The sequence below is a fragment of the Benincasa hispida genome, chromosome 8 (genome assembly GCF_027475165.1).
Source record: "Benincasa hispida cultivar pf3 chromosome 8, pf3_genome.v1.1, whole genome shotgun sequence".
NCBI lineage: Eukaryota > Viridiplantae > Streptophyta > Magnoliopsida > Cucurbitales > Cucurbitaceae > Benincasa > Benincasa hispida.
The window spans coordinates 16,950,768-16,968,708 of NC_143485.1; the positions used below are offsets into that span (position 1 = coordinate 16,950,768).

Consider the following 17,941-nt stretch of genomic DNA (forward strand, 5'->3'; position numbering starts at 1 on the left):
TTCTTCTTCCACTTTTTGGGGATGGAAAAAGAAGGTACAGACTTAGTTCCAAAGATCGAATCTCTGTAGAACTTCTTAGAGGATGAAGCAATATTTGCCTCATCCTTCTATTCCTTGGTTTTAATCAAGGATTGGAAAGTCTTTAGCTCATTGAGAAAAGTGGTCAGGTTGTAGTCAATCTTGTTCATAACAGCATTGCCACAGAATTGTAAGAAACTTTCCGATAAAGATTCCAGTATGAAACTAACCTGGCTAGCTTCATCAATGATAGACTCATTCATCTCTACCACATTGAAGTGGACCATCATATTGAGAACATGTTCTCTAACAGATGCCCCTTCTTGCATACAGGCATTGGAGATGTTTTTCAGAGCATCATGCTTGAGTTGTGCGGACGATTGTCCGAACATCCCTGCAGGGACTCCATATTCTCACGGGCATTGATCATGGGCTCATGCTTCTTGGCCAAGACTTCAGAAAGGTTTGCCAAGATATACGTTTGGGTCTTTTCATGTGTCCTTATCCAACGCTCATATGTCTCCCGAACATTTCGAGTAGCATTTTGAGCAGGAACAGGAGGACAATCCTCCATTAGGACAGACCTCAGGTCATCAATGATTAAAATTAGTGTTGATTTTGTTTTTTCAAGTTGTGTAGTCTTCGTCGGTAAGTTTGCCAACAGCGAGTATATTTAATGTTCTGAAAGTTATAATGAATTTGTTGAAACATACAAATTATTGACATTAGGATTCTAGCATTACCCATTTGAAAAACCAATCAAATTAGCAAAATAGTATAATGCACCCTATGTGACATCTATTTGGTAATAATGTTTCAGTAAGGTAGGGTAAAAGTCACCAGATGACCAGGTACTCCTCACCGAAATGAGACCATCTCAACTAATATACAGAACAACTTCTTGTTACTGTAAATATCAGTCACCATTGTTCGATCCAGAAACTGTTAACAATCTTAACATTTTCTTGTAAGTGTAATCCCTCATTTTAGATTCGAGAGTTCCGCCCCAATGAGCCAACCGAAAGAACAAACCGATGAAAAAAACTAAAGCAATGCAAATGTCATCCGTAGGGGGATACAAGCAAAGATGCTTCAAGGTTGAGTATAGATCTCATGGTGTGAACTTTTAGGGAGATACGTGAAAAGGAAAAATGAAGTATCATATACAATATTTTCCTCCCACTGAGTGTTTTACCTAGGGTTAATTTAATTTAGAAAAATACGGCTAATTATTTTACTAAGTGATTGTTTAAATTTGCCCAAAAATAACACTTACTTTGGATAGTTAAACAACTTTGATTAATGTTCATTAAACATTTTAATAAACCTCCTTAATCAATAATTGCATGCTTGTAGCAAATCTATCTAATTCATCTTTCCTGGTTAGTTCCCAAGTAAGGATGTTTCGTTTTCATTAGTTTAAATATCCCAGCCTAGACAGAACTAACCTTAGACAAAAGGTTCCTTATAAATATATTTGCTACAAATTTAATTTTTTTTATTAAAAAACAATCTAATCCTATTAAATTGTTTAAAAGATTAAACTAATTTCTAATCTCATTAGAAATGTGATCTTAGGTCTATGTGAGTCATGTTTTAAAACTATTTTAAAAAATGATTTTAACCTAAGGTTTGCATGTCATTCTGAATTGTTGATTTTAATTCTAATTTCATTTAATTATAACTTTTATAAAAGAAATGAAATAACTTAAAATCAATTATTGCATATGAACATATATTTAGGTAAATTATAACAATTATAAAATAACCTAAGGTAGTGGCATGTTTCATGCAATTCCATTTCATTACAACATACAAAACACTTCTATAATAAAGTAATGAAATTATTAATAACATACATCTTTCAATACATTCAAACTATAACCTTTATAATATAAATGATGCATGGCTATGTTATTAATGCATGCAACCATATATTATAACATTTATATTATATAATGCATGTGCATGCTATAAATTAAATCATGCAACTATATATTATAATATTTATAATATAAAATAATGTATGAATAATGCATAATCTATGATAGGATTAACTATATGGCATATATTATGACATATAAATTTATAAAATAAATCATACATCATATGCATAATTTAAAAAATAATTATTAGACCGAGATTGGACTCCTAAACAATTAATTAAATTAATATAACACTTATATTAATTAAATTAATAAAAAATATCTAACTATTACAAATTTAATAGTCAACCGGTTCAAAACAAGCAAATCGGGTCTTGAACCGCTCCGCCCAACACCCAAACTAACCATGAATACCTCGAACCAAGCGAACCGAACATGAACCGATCAAGCTACAAACCAAACCGCACACGAATCTGTTTGTTCTTTCCGTCTCGAAATGTTGTAACATTGTGACCTAGCATTGCAACGCTACGGAAAGAACATCTCGTTTCACCCATTAGCAGCGTTGCAACGCTAGGACACAACATTGCCATGCCCAAAACACAAACCCTTACGAATCAAAATTTGTAAAAAGAAAAAAAAAAGAATAAATAAAATAAAGCATAAAAACGAAGATCCCATCCCGTAAACATTCAAAATTGTGAACATTCACATTCATAATCAATCATTAAATGAAAAATATACCGAATGCTACCACCATTAGATCTATAAAATTAATTCTGAAAAAGTAAAAATTGGGACTAAAAACCTGTCTCTAATACCAATTAAAGGAACTGAAGTTCCGTAGTGGAAGCGGGGATCGAGCCAATTTTTAATTTTTTCTCAAAATACAAATATTACAGAAACAAACCATTCAATATAAATGTACAGCATGCAATTAAAGTGAAGAAAGGACAATAAATTTACATACCCTTGACGATCACAAATCTTCATGAATCCTCTTCTCCTAGTCGATCACAAACACATCAATGATGGCTCCACCACGAGATCTTCCCCTGTATTCTCTGTAGAGGATGAGAATAAAATGAGTGTGTGGGCTCTTGTTTCTTTTGGGAAGAAGGAAAGTGACTTTTGAGAAAATAAAATCTTTCTTTTCTTTTCTTTTTTTTGGAGAATCCCAAGAGAGCTTTTTTTCTTTTCTTTTTTTTTTTTTTTCCAAAATCAATCTTTTGAGAAAAGTAGATGATTAGAGATGCAGAGAAAACCACCTGACACCTACTTCTCACTCTCTATGTAGGATGAAGAGAGAATAAAGGGGAAGGAAATCTCTCCCTTTAAATTTAGAAATTAAAATTAAACTAAATTAATTTCATTTTAAATAAAATTATATATATATAATTATAATCATAAGAATAAATCTTGTTGAGCTATAGAAGAGATTTTATGGACCAATAGACGGATGGACCTTACATATCCATAAGGTCTGTAGCTCAACAACGATTATTGAGAATTAATTTTGGATTAATTTGAATTGTTCAAATCATTTGAGGGATTAATTATATATGATATAATTAATTTAAATTAATTATATGTGATATAATTACTATAATAAATTTGATACATTATAATATAAAGTTTATTTTGAGAGGAATTAAATATTTGAATATGATTCAAATACTAATTATATATATTTCATTCATATAATTAAATTTAATATAAATTTGATTTATATTAAATACCATAATTGATTGAGAGAATTAAAACTATAGATTATATTATATTTAATATAGTGTAAAATATAGGATATGTAATATATATATAAAATAAAATAAGTTAGTTATTTAGTAATATATGTTTTATTTATTAAATTAAATTTATTTTAATTTTAATATTTTAAATTAAAGGGAGGGAATTACAACTTCCCTCTCCTTAAAACTCTCAATAAAATTGTGGGAGTAGGAAGTTTTTATGAGATTTGTCTTCTTACTTGAAAATCACAAAAGATTCACCTTAGAGAAATCATCTCTCCCAAAATCAATAAGTCCACCTGAAGTTTTGGCTCTTGTAATTCTCAATCCCCTAAGGAGAATATAGAGGTTTTTTGGTGTTCATGTTGTGAGACTTGTTCGTGATCAATTGGGAAAGAAATTGGTGAAGACTTTTGGCTTCAAGGGTAAGTATTGATCTAACCTTCTCCTTTTAGATGTATACTATAAAATCTGAAATAATACATATTAAAATCATATTAATATTGTCTAAAATTTAAATATTGGAAACGATTCCTACTTCCGCATCCTTCAATCTACCTCTCGCCTTCTCCCACCGCCACTTTAATCTTACTGTCGCCAAATCAAATTTGCACTATGGTTGCATAAATCTCCTCCATCTACATCACTCATGGTAAAAGGTCGATTTTATACATTGATTTTTCACCTCATTCTCGATCTCGATCTCACTAGCCATTCACCCTTTGAACTTCATCCCTCTCTTTTTGTCTAAAATCACAAGGAAAAAAAAAAAGTAAAAACAAGAAAAACAAAATATCAATTAAAACCGGACATTGGAACCAAAACCAATTGGGCTAATTTTAGATGGAAACCAAACTTCCGATTTTTCCTATTCATAACATTTCCAAACAGATAGGTTCAATTTGGTCCGTGCGCACCTCTAAGCATGCCTAACCCATTCAATCTCAATCTTTGAAACAAATACCCCTTAAGTTCCTAGGTAATAAGCCCATTCTGAACAAACTGTAACGTTTTAAGTTATCCGGAAGAAATGGAATGACTAATGTGATGTGAAACCTCCGCAAAGAAAAAACTCCTTAGACTTCCTAAATTCTCTCCTTCCCCTTAAATCATCTTTGGCATTTAGGGAAGTAAAACCCTTTGATATGAGAAAAATCTAAATAATCCTACTCATTTTGACCTAAAAAAGTCTTTCCATATCAATAAACAATCGTCTTAATCATTGAAATCCTTTGATTTTTGTAGTTTTTCAGCTCAGATTTTGTGTTCTTCATTTGAATTCCCCTTTCAGGTCAGTTTCAAATTGAATACAAGATTACTTTCAGAACAAGCAATATAAAGAACAAATACAGTGCAAAAGTAAAAACGGCAACGCACTGCACAATAAAAGAGCTAAAACTTAAATAAAATACCACAAGACAAGACAAGACCAATCATATTTATTCATCATCCGGAAGGTAAAAAAAAAAAAAAAAAAAAAAAAACTCCGGCACTGAGCAAACCAAGAAAAATAAGTATGTGTATATGTCTTCACTACTAACCTCTTGCAGCATCTTCAGCTCAGGCTCTGCACGCACACAACTCCGTACTATCCTGAATTCTATAACTCTTTCAAGATTCACAAACCGCAAGACGCTCCGGCACACAACCACCCCTTTGACGACAACCGTGACTAGAAATCTCGTTTTTTTTTTTTTTAAGAAAGGAAAAAAATTGGAAAGGGACTCAATCAAAGTACAGTTTAGACGACTCCCACTCTCTTTCAGCCCAGAAGAAATTCAATCCAAGAACTGACTTTGTTGTTTAAATGCACCAAGACATGGATGGAAGAGAGGTCGACTTCGTATCAAAATCTCTGATAATATCATCAGCCAGCTACTCATCATTTTTCTTCTCTGCATCTGAATTTTCTGGCTCGCCCTCCTTGGGGTCATCCTCTTTCTTAGGTTTGGCGGGTTCCTCCCCAGCTTTATCTTCAGCCTTTTTTTCTTCAACACTCAGTTTCTCAAGTAATCCGGCTGCAGCAGATGCATCTTTATTCTCCACCTTCTTCTGTTGGGCCTCGGCAATTTCTTGGAACGTTTCCATGAAAGATTTGCAGTCTGAAGCAAACAGAATATTTGTTACCAAGGGGAATAACGCAACTAGTATTAGTTAATAAAGATCGATCTTCTTAAGATAGAACAAAGATGATAAGATGAACATTCAATAAATGATGCTCTAAGGATCTTAAGAGTTGAAGCAAGAATACGATGATACAAGTGCTGGATTTTTCTTACATTTTTTTAGTTCAATCACATACAAGGTGTGGGAACTCAAACCTCGGTAGATTTATGCCTTAACCACCTAAGCGTAGGCAGAATTTTTTACATTTTTTAAATCAAGAGATGCTCCAAAGATGAACCGAACAGTTTGAGAGAAATAAAGGAAATCATAAACTTGGAGAAATAATAAAAATGAGTGCCAAATCCCAAAAAAAGATTAAATAACCCTAAAAGTTGAGAAAAGAGGGTTAAAAATAAAATTAAGGAAAGGAAAAGTAATAAAAACAAGTTGAGCTGAGCAATGGAAAAGACAGGTATTTGTCCCCATTTTGAGCAATATAATGAGAAATTGAATAAAGAACACACAGTGTCTGAGCGGTTATATCTAAAAATGTAATCGTGCGTGCCAACATGCCTGTCTCCACGTTGCTTAATAATTTAGTGATTATACAGAACACAAATGAATGAAAAGTTACCTACAAGACCTTTAACTTGAGTTAGTTTAGAAGTTGAAGATTTCAAAGAAACTTGATTTCCTCTATCAGAGAGATGAAGTGATCACAAAGTAGATGCTTTAGAAAATTCAAAGGAGTACTACCACATCACCCCCAGAAGAAAAGAGAGAAGAAAAAGATCAAACCTTGATTAATCATTTATATAAGGTTCCTATCTTATTGAGAGAACTTCTGACAGACATTCATTGAAGACACGACAACAAAAGAGTATGATGGAGTGGACATGGACAATCTCCTACAACTAAAGACAAACAATTTAAACCAATAAAACCAGGAAATTAAATTAGATGTCAGAGAGATTGACTTTCATGTAATATGCTTCTTTAATTGGTCTAGAAATACAGTTTAAAACGATAGAATTATGCATATGATCATCCAAATTAAATCCGGTTTCTAATGCAAAGTGGTCAATCCCATGGAAGTGAGAGCATCCAATTGTATTCTTTCATTTCACCTTCCAATCCTCCTGGCTCCTACCCTTCCATTGCCACAATCTTCTCTTCACAATAGGTACTCCAATTCACCCAAACTATTGAATTCTATTCTTTGTATGCCTAAAATAAAATTTCAGCTAATACTCCCACCTATCTCCTGATTTGCCACCACCAAAATTTTCTCTGGTCATCATTAAAATTAATCTCCTGACTCCTCTTCACCCACTTTCTCTAATCAAACACTTCTTTTTCTTTTTTTGTTTTTGATTCAGCCAATCTCCTACTTTGCTACTGCCATAATGTCACACACAGAAAATCAGAATTTTCAGAATTATACAACAAGGATGAATCATGAATGTATGGACAATGAACTTTCCTTTTTCTTATTAGGAAAAGAAAAACCAAATATTAGTCAAAATGGAAATGAAAATTGTCAATGGTCCAGTTAAGAATCAGTATATATAATTTCTTTAAAGAAGAAGAAGAAGAAGAAATACGGTAAAAGCCCAATTGATAAAATCATCTAATGAAAAGTTAGAAACAGAATAATACTACGTGCTTGAATCGTTAATTGAACCAAGGATTACCATGTTTAAGTGAAACATTAGACTTAGATCCATATCATGATCGTAGATTATACTGTAGTTCCTTAAAGTGACAAACTGGAAAAACCATACCACATACATTGAAGCCATTCGGGTGCAAAAAGAAGGATGGGAATACAAAGCCTCAAAGAACCCATCAGACAGTCAAACCAACAGCCAAATCTCAGGGAAAAAGAATTAGAAAATTGTACTCACTCTCAATAGATGGGAATCTGATACAGAAAAGCTCATCTTTCAGTTCTCCATCAGCGAAGTCAGTCGCATGCCACACGCACGATTTATCATTTCCAGCGTGTTCTTGAACCGTCATTGATGGAAGAACTACAAAAGCACAACAATCAAACAATATACACTAAAGCACTCAAAAGAACTCAATTGTATGAGCATAAGGGGTAAATAATCAAGAACGAACCAAGATGATTAGCGCAGATCTTAAGCGTTTTAGACTGCCTCATAACAAGGCGAACCTTTCCAGTCTGCTTATGTTTCAAAAACTTAACAGTACCAGCACCCCTCTCCTTCCATTGGTTTCCATCTTTATCGAATCGATACAGTTTTGCCTTCCTAAAACAATGAATATTCAGAACGAAACAAGTCAAACTAACGAACCAAAACGTAGATCGAGGGGGGGGGGAAAGAGATTTAGAGAAAGAATTGTAGAGAAAAAGCCTACAGATCGAGAATAGCGTCCTCGTCTTCTTCACCGGTGGTAACGTCGACGGCCTCCAACCTGACGATCGGGGCGACTTGAGCTCCAGTGTCTTCATCTTCTCCGGCAGGAGCCTCATCGTCGTCTCTGCGTTCAGGATCGGTGCTGGCCATAGATGAAGCTTTGGTGTTTAAAGAAATGGATCGGAATCTGGGGGAAGCCAATGACAGAGTAGAGAACAAGAAAATTAGGGTTTTTATATTGAAGAAACAATATACTCCACGGCTGATAATTGAGAGCACTATGTATGTCTTCCGCTTGTTTTGAATTGAGTTGATAATAATTATTTAAATAATACATTTGAGTACATATTAATAATTGTCAATATTTTTAGTATATTTTGGTTTAGTAAATTTATATTTTGGGTGCATAATTATTGGGTTATAGATATTTGATTCACTTTTTTTTGTAACCTAAAAAATATGGTGTTTTTTTTCTTTTTTGTTACACCATTCCACTCGACATAATCTTCTAAATTCTTAACATTCATTTGTGATGCGAATTTTATAAATAAAAATATATTTTATAAACTTCTACATGTAATTATTGCATTTATTATAGACAATATACTATTATTTTATATAATCAACAATCTTACAATAAATAGTCGTGGAACATATGAGTTGAACATGTACAAAAAATAGAGTTATGGGTCATTTACATGTTCACAATATATATAAAAATTTGGCCACCAATTCTACGCAAACAAAAATATATTAACTAAAATAGTTAAGTTAGTCAGTCCTACCAAGTAGACACAAACAATACCCCTTCTTAAATTGTGATGAAACTCTTAAAAAGTGATTAGTCTTTTTTAATGTCCGTGAAAAGTAGATCTAGAAGAATGTCTTGATCATCCCTAGACAATCCCTCAATATCAAATTATCATAAAAGAAGATCATTAATCACTATAAACTAAATATTTTCAATTTTGTAATTCGAGTTATTTTTTTATTTTTTATTTTATTATATGATCGATTGAGTTGATCGTTAGAGTTAGTTGTTGAAGATAAACAACAGAGTTGGTGATTGAAGTTAGTAGTCCGATGTGATCATTAGAGTTGGCTGCTAGAGGTGGTCGTCACCAAAGTTGATCATTGGAGGTGGTATTCGCCAAAATTGGTCGCATGAGGTTAATGTTGGCGTTGGTCGTCAAAGATGTTTATCACTGATGTTAATCAATGGACGTGGTCTTCTCCAGAGTTGTTGTCAAAGATGGTTGTTGAAAGCCAAAGTTGGTCACCAAAGTTGAACGTGTGAAGATGGTCATCATAGTTAGTTGCTGGAATATGGCAGCAGCAATTGTCAACAGTGGACGATGAGTCGATCCACCAACTCAACCCCACCAACATTTATAAGTTAGTGAGTAAAACATCGAGTTTGTAATTTTAATCACCTTAAGCCATGATGAGCTAAACACCCCTCCAATGAGATGGAAAGATCAGTTTAGTAGGAAATTTGAAAATAAGGGATGTAATGAAAAATAAAGTTGTATTTCATGTTTTTAAATATGTGTAAGATGGTTAGTTTTTAACCTTACACAAGTGTTTTATATATTTTTATACGATATTTATAAATAATAAAAATAATTGCTAATACCTACTAAATATTAGGTTGATTATAAATTATTATAATCTATTAATTAATCTATGACTATATTTTATCTTACAAAATTTGTACAATAATTGTGTAATATTTCATATTTTATAATACATTACATAATACATATTTTAATTTTTAAAAAATAAATTGAGTATCTAACTTGACATTTTGTATTTCTAAACATTTTTATTTTTTTTATTAATATAATTCTGTCTTTTCAAATTTAAAATTCAAAATCTGAATACAGTGAAAATATAACAATGTTGTTTTCAAAATTTCAATATTTTGTTCACATAATCCAAAAATCGTTTTAACAAATAGATTATTTGTCAAACACATATTTGCTGAATTCAATAAATCTAAAACATAAAACAAAACCTGAATGGTAAATTTAGGAATATGAATCCATATTTTTAGTTAAAAGTACTTAATTCCTACTATATGATATTCCAAATCTTTTTCTCTCGAACCATTACTTGGTCATTTTTTAAATGGATAGCATTGCCAAATTTTCGTCAATTTTACTAAGTTATCTTTCGTCATTTCTAAAGGGGTCTCTTCTCATTTAATTTCAACGTATATTAATTAGATATACTTCAGAGTATAAAACCCCAAGAATTTAGAACATAATTTCAAAATATAAGAGACGTAATGTAAGACTGAAAATAAACAAAAAACTGAAAAGTAGATAATTGAAAGCACGTGGTGAAAAAAATGAGTTACTATAATTGCTTGTAAATTATACCATGGGGAATGTTGAATTTTATGAACTCATGGTTTAAGTAAAAAACACATTTCAAACTTTTTCTTCTAGGGCCATTGTTTGGTCATTTTTGTCAATTTTACAAGTTTACTTTTGCCCATTTCCGAAGGGTCCCTTCTCATTTTAATTTCTCTATATATTTACTTGACGAAAGAATCGCAACATAAAAAAAGAAACAAGAAATCGAAAAATAGACAATTTTGAGCATATAGTGAGGAAAAAAACGAAGTTACTATAATAATTTTTAAATTATAGTGTGGGGGATTTTAACTTTAGATGAATATGAATTCATGTTTTCAATAAAAAGATACATCCAAAACATTTTTTCTTGAATCATTATGTGATCCCTTCTAATTTCAATTTGTATATTGACTAGATATAGTTCATATTATAAGAGTTTTGTAAAATCTACAAAATCCAACCTTCTGCTTACGTCATAGCGCTAGAAATGATCGTGCATGTCTATCTTAGATCCAATGTGATAAATATCTTTATCGCGATCTTCATTTTTTTTTTTTTTGTTTGTTATGTTTTCCCTATTTTTCTCACAATTTGTTATGTTTTAGGGTGAGAAAAATGGAGATTGGGATAGAAGTGTTCATCAAGATAGAACTACACAATGATCATTACATGTAATATGTTACAAAATACGTACATTTGATCTTTCTCACAGTTTGTGCACCTGGATGGAAAAGAAAAAGTAGAGATCACGATAACAGAGATGCTTATCTTTATAGGATTACGATACATACAGTGAGGAGAGAGAGAGGGTAAAAACGCGATCAATCGTACAAAAAAAATACATTCCGAACTTTGTTTCTGGGGCCATTGGTTGGTCCATTTTTAAAGTAGAAGGTTACCATTGGTCATTTCCAAAAGGGCCCCCTCCCGTTTTAATTTATCTGTATTGATATAGTTCACAGTATAAAGTCCCAAGGATTTAAATACATAATTCCAATATATCAGAATCGTAACACCCAGAACACAATAAAAACCAAAAAATGGATAATTAAAAACACGTGGTGGAAGAAAAAACTTACTATAATCATTGTTAAATTGCACTGTGGAGTGTGAAATTTTGTTTGAATATAAACCCATGTTTTTGGGGAAATATACACATTCCTAACGTTTTTTTCTTCATTGCCAAATTTTCGTCGGATTTACAAGTTTCACAAACCCTTGGCCATATCTTAAGGTCTCTCCTAACATTAATTTCTTCGTATATTGATTAGATATAGTTCATAATATAAAGTCACAAACATATAAAACCTTAATACCAAAATATATGAGCCCGTAACACCGCAATTTTGGATGAATATGATTCTCATATTCCATCTTTTCCAGGATGAAACACCAAACAATTTTTGTAATGCAAAAGTCCAGGATTAAAAAAATAAAGATTTTTAACCCTTTTTTAACATTACTTAATATAATTTTGCATTACACTGAAACATAAAAGCATAATTTTGGTAATTTGCACGGATAAGGATCAAATCCAACCTCTAAGAAATTGCCAATTGTCGTTAAACTAAGCTCATTTTGGCTAAAAAACTATGCTTTTAATTTACTACTTCATATCTAGTAGTACACCTCAGAAAATTAATACGATCCTCACCCCTTAAAAACCAAAAAAGAAAAGAAGAAACTTCAATGGCTTCCCTTAAAGAAGCATTTTAAAATACACAACTACAAACCATATCAAGAAACAGAGGTAAATAGAAAGCAGTCCAAAAAAGAAAGCACACTGCACAATAGAATAGACCTAGAACTTAAATTATAAAATAAGACCACAAGACAACCAACCATGTTTTCCTTCAATCAAGCAAAAAGAAGTATATATGTCTGAAAATACTCTTGTTTGGCTACTAACCCAACCCATCCTCCTCTTGCAGCATCTTCAGCTCAGGCCCTGCACACAAACTTTATGGTTTCTAAAAATGCTATTCGACCTCCGACCTTTGAGGATTCACAAAGGGCCATCACCACACAACCAACCATTTGAAACTGACTACAAATCAACCTCATTTTGAAAGGAAAGGAGAACAATAGGAAAGGACTCCCCAACCGACCGACTGACCAACGAACATACAATTTAGATGACTCAACTTTCCAGCCCAGAAAAGTTACCCAATCCAAGAATTGATGTGTTTTAATGTACCAAGACATGGATGAATGAGATGTATCCAGTAGAGGAAGATCTATAACCTACCATGTATATCTGGCAGGGGCAACAGACCCCTACTCTTTCTTCTCTGCATCTGATTTCTTTGCCTCACCCTCAGGTTTATCCTCTTCCTTAGATTTTACAGGTGTTGTGTCCTCAGCTTTATCCTCAGATTTATCTTCAACACTCAATTTTTCAAGTAGACCAGCTGCTGCTGATGCATCTTTATTTTCCTCTTTCTTCTTTTGGGACTCCGCAACTTCTTGGAATGTTTCCATGAAGGTCTTGCAGTCTACAGTACAAAGAAAAAATTTAGTGTCCAATGGGGGAAAAAGGCTGTATTATTTTAATCGGGGCTGACTGGCATGGTTAACAAACTACTAAAAGGATAAGATAAAACATTCTCTATAAGCTCTACAGATGTTGGATGGAAAACAAGCATGCATAGACACATTTTTACTGTTGTCTTTCCAAACCTACCTCCATCCAATACACCCCATAGACATGCAAGACACTTCGGAATAAATAAATGAAATTAGGAATGTCTAGAGGTGAAACTGTTTTAGGCTAAACAAAACTACAGTGGAAATAAAATAAATAGAAAGATAATAAAATGAGCTGAAGGGCTGGGAAATACAAATGTTAACAGCATATTTTTCCCATTTCAAATACACTAGAAATGAAACAATGACGAACAATGTGCAGTGTGTCAAAGCTTCTAAAATCTAGAATTCAATGCATGTCACTTAGTGTCTTTTGTATGAATATCTAAGCTGCCAAATGCCTGTCTCCATGCTTTGTAAGTCAAAGATGAGCAGAAACTAATTCAATATCCTATGTTGTTAAGATTGATAATTTAGTATCTACAAAAACACAAATAAATAAGATTTCTGCAAGACCATTGACTTGAGTTAATTTAGAAGTCACAAATTGAGTTCCTAGCTGACACAAAGTTATGAATCCATGGCGGAGATGATAGATTAATTCAAAAGACTTCATCACTCACCACCCCCAAGAAAGGGAAAGAAAAGGACCACTCTGTTGGATGACGTTTATTTATCCAGGGTTTCCTACCTTATTGAGAGTTACAATGATATAGAACCTAATTCCTAGACAAATTTGGACTAATTAATAGTCATCATTGAAAGCTTGTGATGAATGGAAAGGGAGGCCTAAATAAAATTACAACTACCTAAGCTACATCAAATAGTTTTGACACATCTTGTGCAGAGAGGTCCACTGCATTTAAGGACGAAATCCCAGAACATATCCGAAGTATCAATTACACACCTCCAAGGGAAACACCAGCAACAGATAATTGTTAACTGGAAAACTTCCGGCCGTACCATTACTGTCTTCCAGCTTTTCTCTTCTAGGTATCATCACTTAAAATCCTCTAAAGTAAAATTACAACCGACTATTCACCAACGAAACCACTCACATTTCACCTACTTTTTTCTATCAAGTGTTATTAGCAAACTATCATTATATAAAATTGCAATTCTATATTATACTTCCTCTTTTCAGGCACCGACTCCAACTCTTCCATTGTCAAAACAACTGGCATACAATGTTAACATGTATAGAATTAGATAACTAAAGAAACTGTGCAGATTAACGGAGATGGATCTATGAATAGAGAACTTCCCATTTTATAAGTAGAGAAAACAAATGTTAATGAAAATAGAAAGAAAATATATTCGTGGATAGAGTCAATAATAAGTAAAAATAAGCAGAGAAGTAGAAGTTTCAAGGACAGAGTTACCATCATGAACGGATTGAAACTGTACTGTGAATTTTAAGAATAAGTCCCATTTAATCTTAATAGCACCAAGTATTGATAGACATCAGAAGAACATTCAACTTAAATCATACCACGACAGTACTGTTATTTCTTATGATGAAAAAATTGTACAAGACAACAAGAAAAAGAAAAAGATTAGATTGTCAGTGAAAACAATTATGCGAGTGATACTTCGTACCAGACACCATCACACAACTAGAGAGCTCTAACATATAATTTATTCGGAAGGGAAAATAAAACACAAAACGTGAAACAATATAAGATTCATTTTTAACACTAAGATTGCCCACTACGAGATATCAATATATCCAAAGTCTAGAAGAGTCTATCAGTCAATCTACAGTCAAGATTTAAAGAGAAAAGAAATTCATTTTTGTACTCACTTTCAATAGAAGGAAATCTGATACAAAAAAGCTCATCTTTTAATTCACCATCAGCAAAATCAGTCGCATGCCACACGCACGATTTCTCATTTCCAACGTGTTCTTGAACCGTCATTGATGGAAGTACTACAATCACGACAAATCAAACGATAAAATGGAAGAACTAAAGCTAAATCAAGAAGTAAGAAAGAAAATGAACATAAACTTAAAAAAGCTTGATATATACGCGAAGGAACAAACAGAGAACTGAGAAAGAACCTAGATGGTTAGCGCAGATCTTGAGGGTTTTAGACTGTCTCATAACCAGGCGAACCTTGCCAGTCTCCTTATGTTTCAAAAACTTAACAGTACCAGCACCCCTCTCCTTCCACTGATTTCCATCTTTATCGAATCGGTACAGTTTGGATTTCCTAAAACAACGAATACGAATAACCCACGTGAAAAAAAATGAGATTGAAACTTAAATTGAGCAGATCAAATAAAGAAGTAAAGAGAAAAGCATACAGATCGAGAATAGCATCCTCATTTTCTTCACCGGTGGTGACGGTGACCTCCTCCAACTTGACGATTGGGGCAACTTGAGCTCCAGTGTCTTCATCCTCTCCGGCCGGAGCCTCCTCCTCTTCTCTGCGTTCGGTATCGGTGCTCGCCATGAAAGAGGGTTTAGGGTTTGGTTAAGAATGTGGAAAGGTGAGATTGGAAATAATGGATCGGAGTTGGGAGAAATTAGGGTTTATATATGGGCGAAGAGGAAGTGGAAATGAGTGAGAATGAAAATGAACCTTCACTCTTAAGTAATATATAAAGATTTTTATTACCTCTTCTTTTAAACCCTAATTTCTAAAATTGGGTTTTCTTTAATTTTATAAGATATCTGTGTCAAGGGATCATGTCTAGTGTAGCCTTAATGTAATAATAATCTCTAACGATATAAAATATTTTTATTGTGAGAAAAATAAGAAAAATTACAATAAATTATACCCCATTTTATAACATATCGTATGAAGGATGACTATGTGTAGCCCTAACGCAATAGCCATCTCTATTACGATATTCACTTTTCTCATCCAAAAACATCCCAAACTGGGAAAATGAGAAATACATAACACAATTTTATTTTAGAGATGGTTATCACGTTAAACTATGAGAGACATGGTCATCTCTAAACCAATACGTTATAAAATGAAGTAGTGAGCTCGAACGTAAGCATAAGGTTATATTTCATATATCTGTGGGAGCGATCATTAATCATAAAGATACATATAAATGGATCATTCATACAAAAAAAAAAAGAAAAAAAGAAAAAAAAAATTACCAAGTAAGCTTGTTGTTTAGTTCAACTTCAACTAATAAAAACCTTGAAAGTAACATGTCGTGATTTAGCTAAGCTTCAACCGACAATATTAACTAGTGCTTGACAACTGACTTTAGTTGTTAATGGTAATTAGGATGTGAGGGAAATAAAGGATTTGTTCTCGCTATAGATGTAGAAATAAATCAACACATCTTCTTAATGGCATAGTTAAAGATGTCCAATTTTCCTATGGGGAGGAGATTCTCCGATTAAGTGGAGAATGAGGGAGGGAATGCGGGAAAAAAATTCCTCGTAAGCTAAACGAGGACGGGAATAGGGAATCCCGTTCCCCCGTCCTCACCTCGATTAGTTTTTACATATTTATTTAGTATAGTTATGTAATGTTATGTTATTATTATTATTGTATAAATATTACATTTAAATTTCAAATTTGATTATTTATTGGAAAATATAATGAAAATGTTTAAATTTAGATTATATATGTGAATAATTTGATTTATATTTATTTATTTATACTAAAAAATTGATTAGTTTTTTTAGGCCAAAATTTGAGTAATTTATCTTTAAATTCAAATTGTCACATAAAACTAACCACAATTTAATGATAAAGTTAATTATTTAATTAAAATTTGGTTACATTAGTGATTTAAATTAATTGACATTTTACAAAAAAAAAAAAAATGAAATGGAGAACGGGGATGGTGGACATCTCTAGGTATAGTAGAGTCATTGGCATTTGGTGAGGACATTACTAAGGCCCATGAAGGTAGCCTACATCCTTTATGGATGAAGATTGATTCTTTGATCATCTTAATATATTTTTATTTTTTTTTTATTTTTTTTGTGAATAAAGATTATTGTGCAAATGAACTTCGAATATTCGTGAAGAAGATTTAGACAAATCAAAGGTAACAATTAGTCAAAGATTCCACTCTCACCTTCCGTATAGTTATAATGTTGTTGTCTATGAACTCGTTTCTCATATCTTATGATACTCTTGGATCAGAGTTTATAAACGTGATTAAGAATGACTCTTGTTTTTATTAATTATTTGTTATAAGTTCTCTTATTTGTTTCTTTAATACTCAAAAAGAAAAATCATCTACATACTAGTTTGACAACATTCATATTTGTCAGTTTTTTCTGACCCTTTTTTGTTTCTTATTTCTAGAGGTAGAAAACAAAAAATTATTGTTTATCGTGTTATCATAATTGAAAAATAAACAGAAATAAAACTTTCTCATACCTAAAAAGTAATGGTTACCAAATGGAGCATTGATTTTTTTAATAGGCTCATAAAAACACATATATTTGATAACGTAATGAAAATTTTCAAATCAAAATAAACATATCTCAACTGGCATAAAGTTTGTACTTCCAACCTCGAGATAAAAGGTTCAGTTCTCCCATTTTTCACATATTATAATAAAAACAAATGACATTTGAAAAATGTTAAGGCAAGATAATAAGCATAAGGACATGAGAAACTCTAAACATTTGACAAAGTGAACTTAGATTAGTGGTTATAGACATAGTCTCTGTCTCTTAAGATTGAATGTTCAATACTACAACACTATAATTGTTGCTAATAAAAATAAATAAATGAAAACTCACATTATCCTACTAATAGTTAAGCTAAGAAAACATGGCTAAAGTATACTCAATCACTCAATGTGAGATAAATAACCTTTCTTCTTATTCTCGACACAAATGTTAAAACTTAACAATATG

General features: G+C 32.3%; 2 protein-coding genes across 2 annotated transcripts; both read right to left on the bottom strand.

Moving 5' to 3' along the window:
• Positions 1 to 5,029: 5,029 nt before the first annotated feature.
• Positions 5,030 to 8,459, bottom strand: LOC120083297 (Pleckstrin homology (PH) domain superfamily protein). Its single transcript, XM_039038984.2, has 4 exons — positions 8,144 to 8,459; positions 7,883 to 8,034; positions 7,666 to 7,791; positions 5,030 to 5,754 (listed from the first exon to the last, which is right to left on the bottom strand). Exons 1-4 carry the CDS (start codon positions 8,290 to 8,292, stop codon positions 5,528 to 5,530), a joined length of 654 nt encoding a protein of 217 aa, XP_038894912.2. The 5' UTR covers positions 8,293 to 8,459; the 3' UTR covers positions 5,030 to 5,527.
• Positions 8,460 to 12,289: 3,830 nt separating this feature from the next.
• On the bottom strand, positions 12,290 to 15,790 carry SIRANBP (Pleckstrin homology (PH) domain superfamily protein). Its single transcript, XM_039038948.2, has 4 exons — positions 15,400 to 15,790; positions 15,154 to 15,305; positions 14,896 to 15,021; positions 12,290 to 13,000 (listed from the first exon to the last, which is right to left on the bottom strand). The coding sequence occupies exons 1-4, from the start codon at positions 15,546 to 15,548 to the stop codon at positions 12,783 to 12,785; spliced, it is 645 nt and encodes a 214-aa protein (XP_038894876.1). The 5' UTR covers positions 15,549 to 15,790; the 3' UTR covers positions 12,290 to 12,782.
• Positions 15,791 to 17,941: the final 2,151 nt, after the last annotated feature.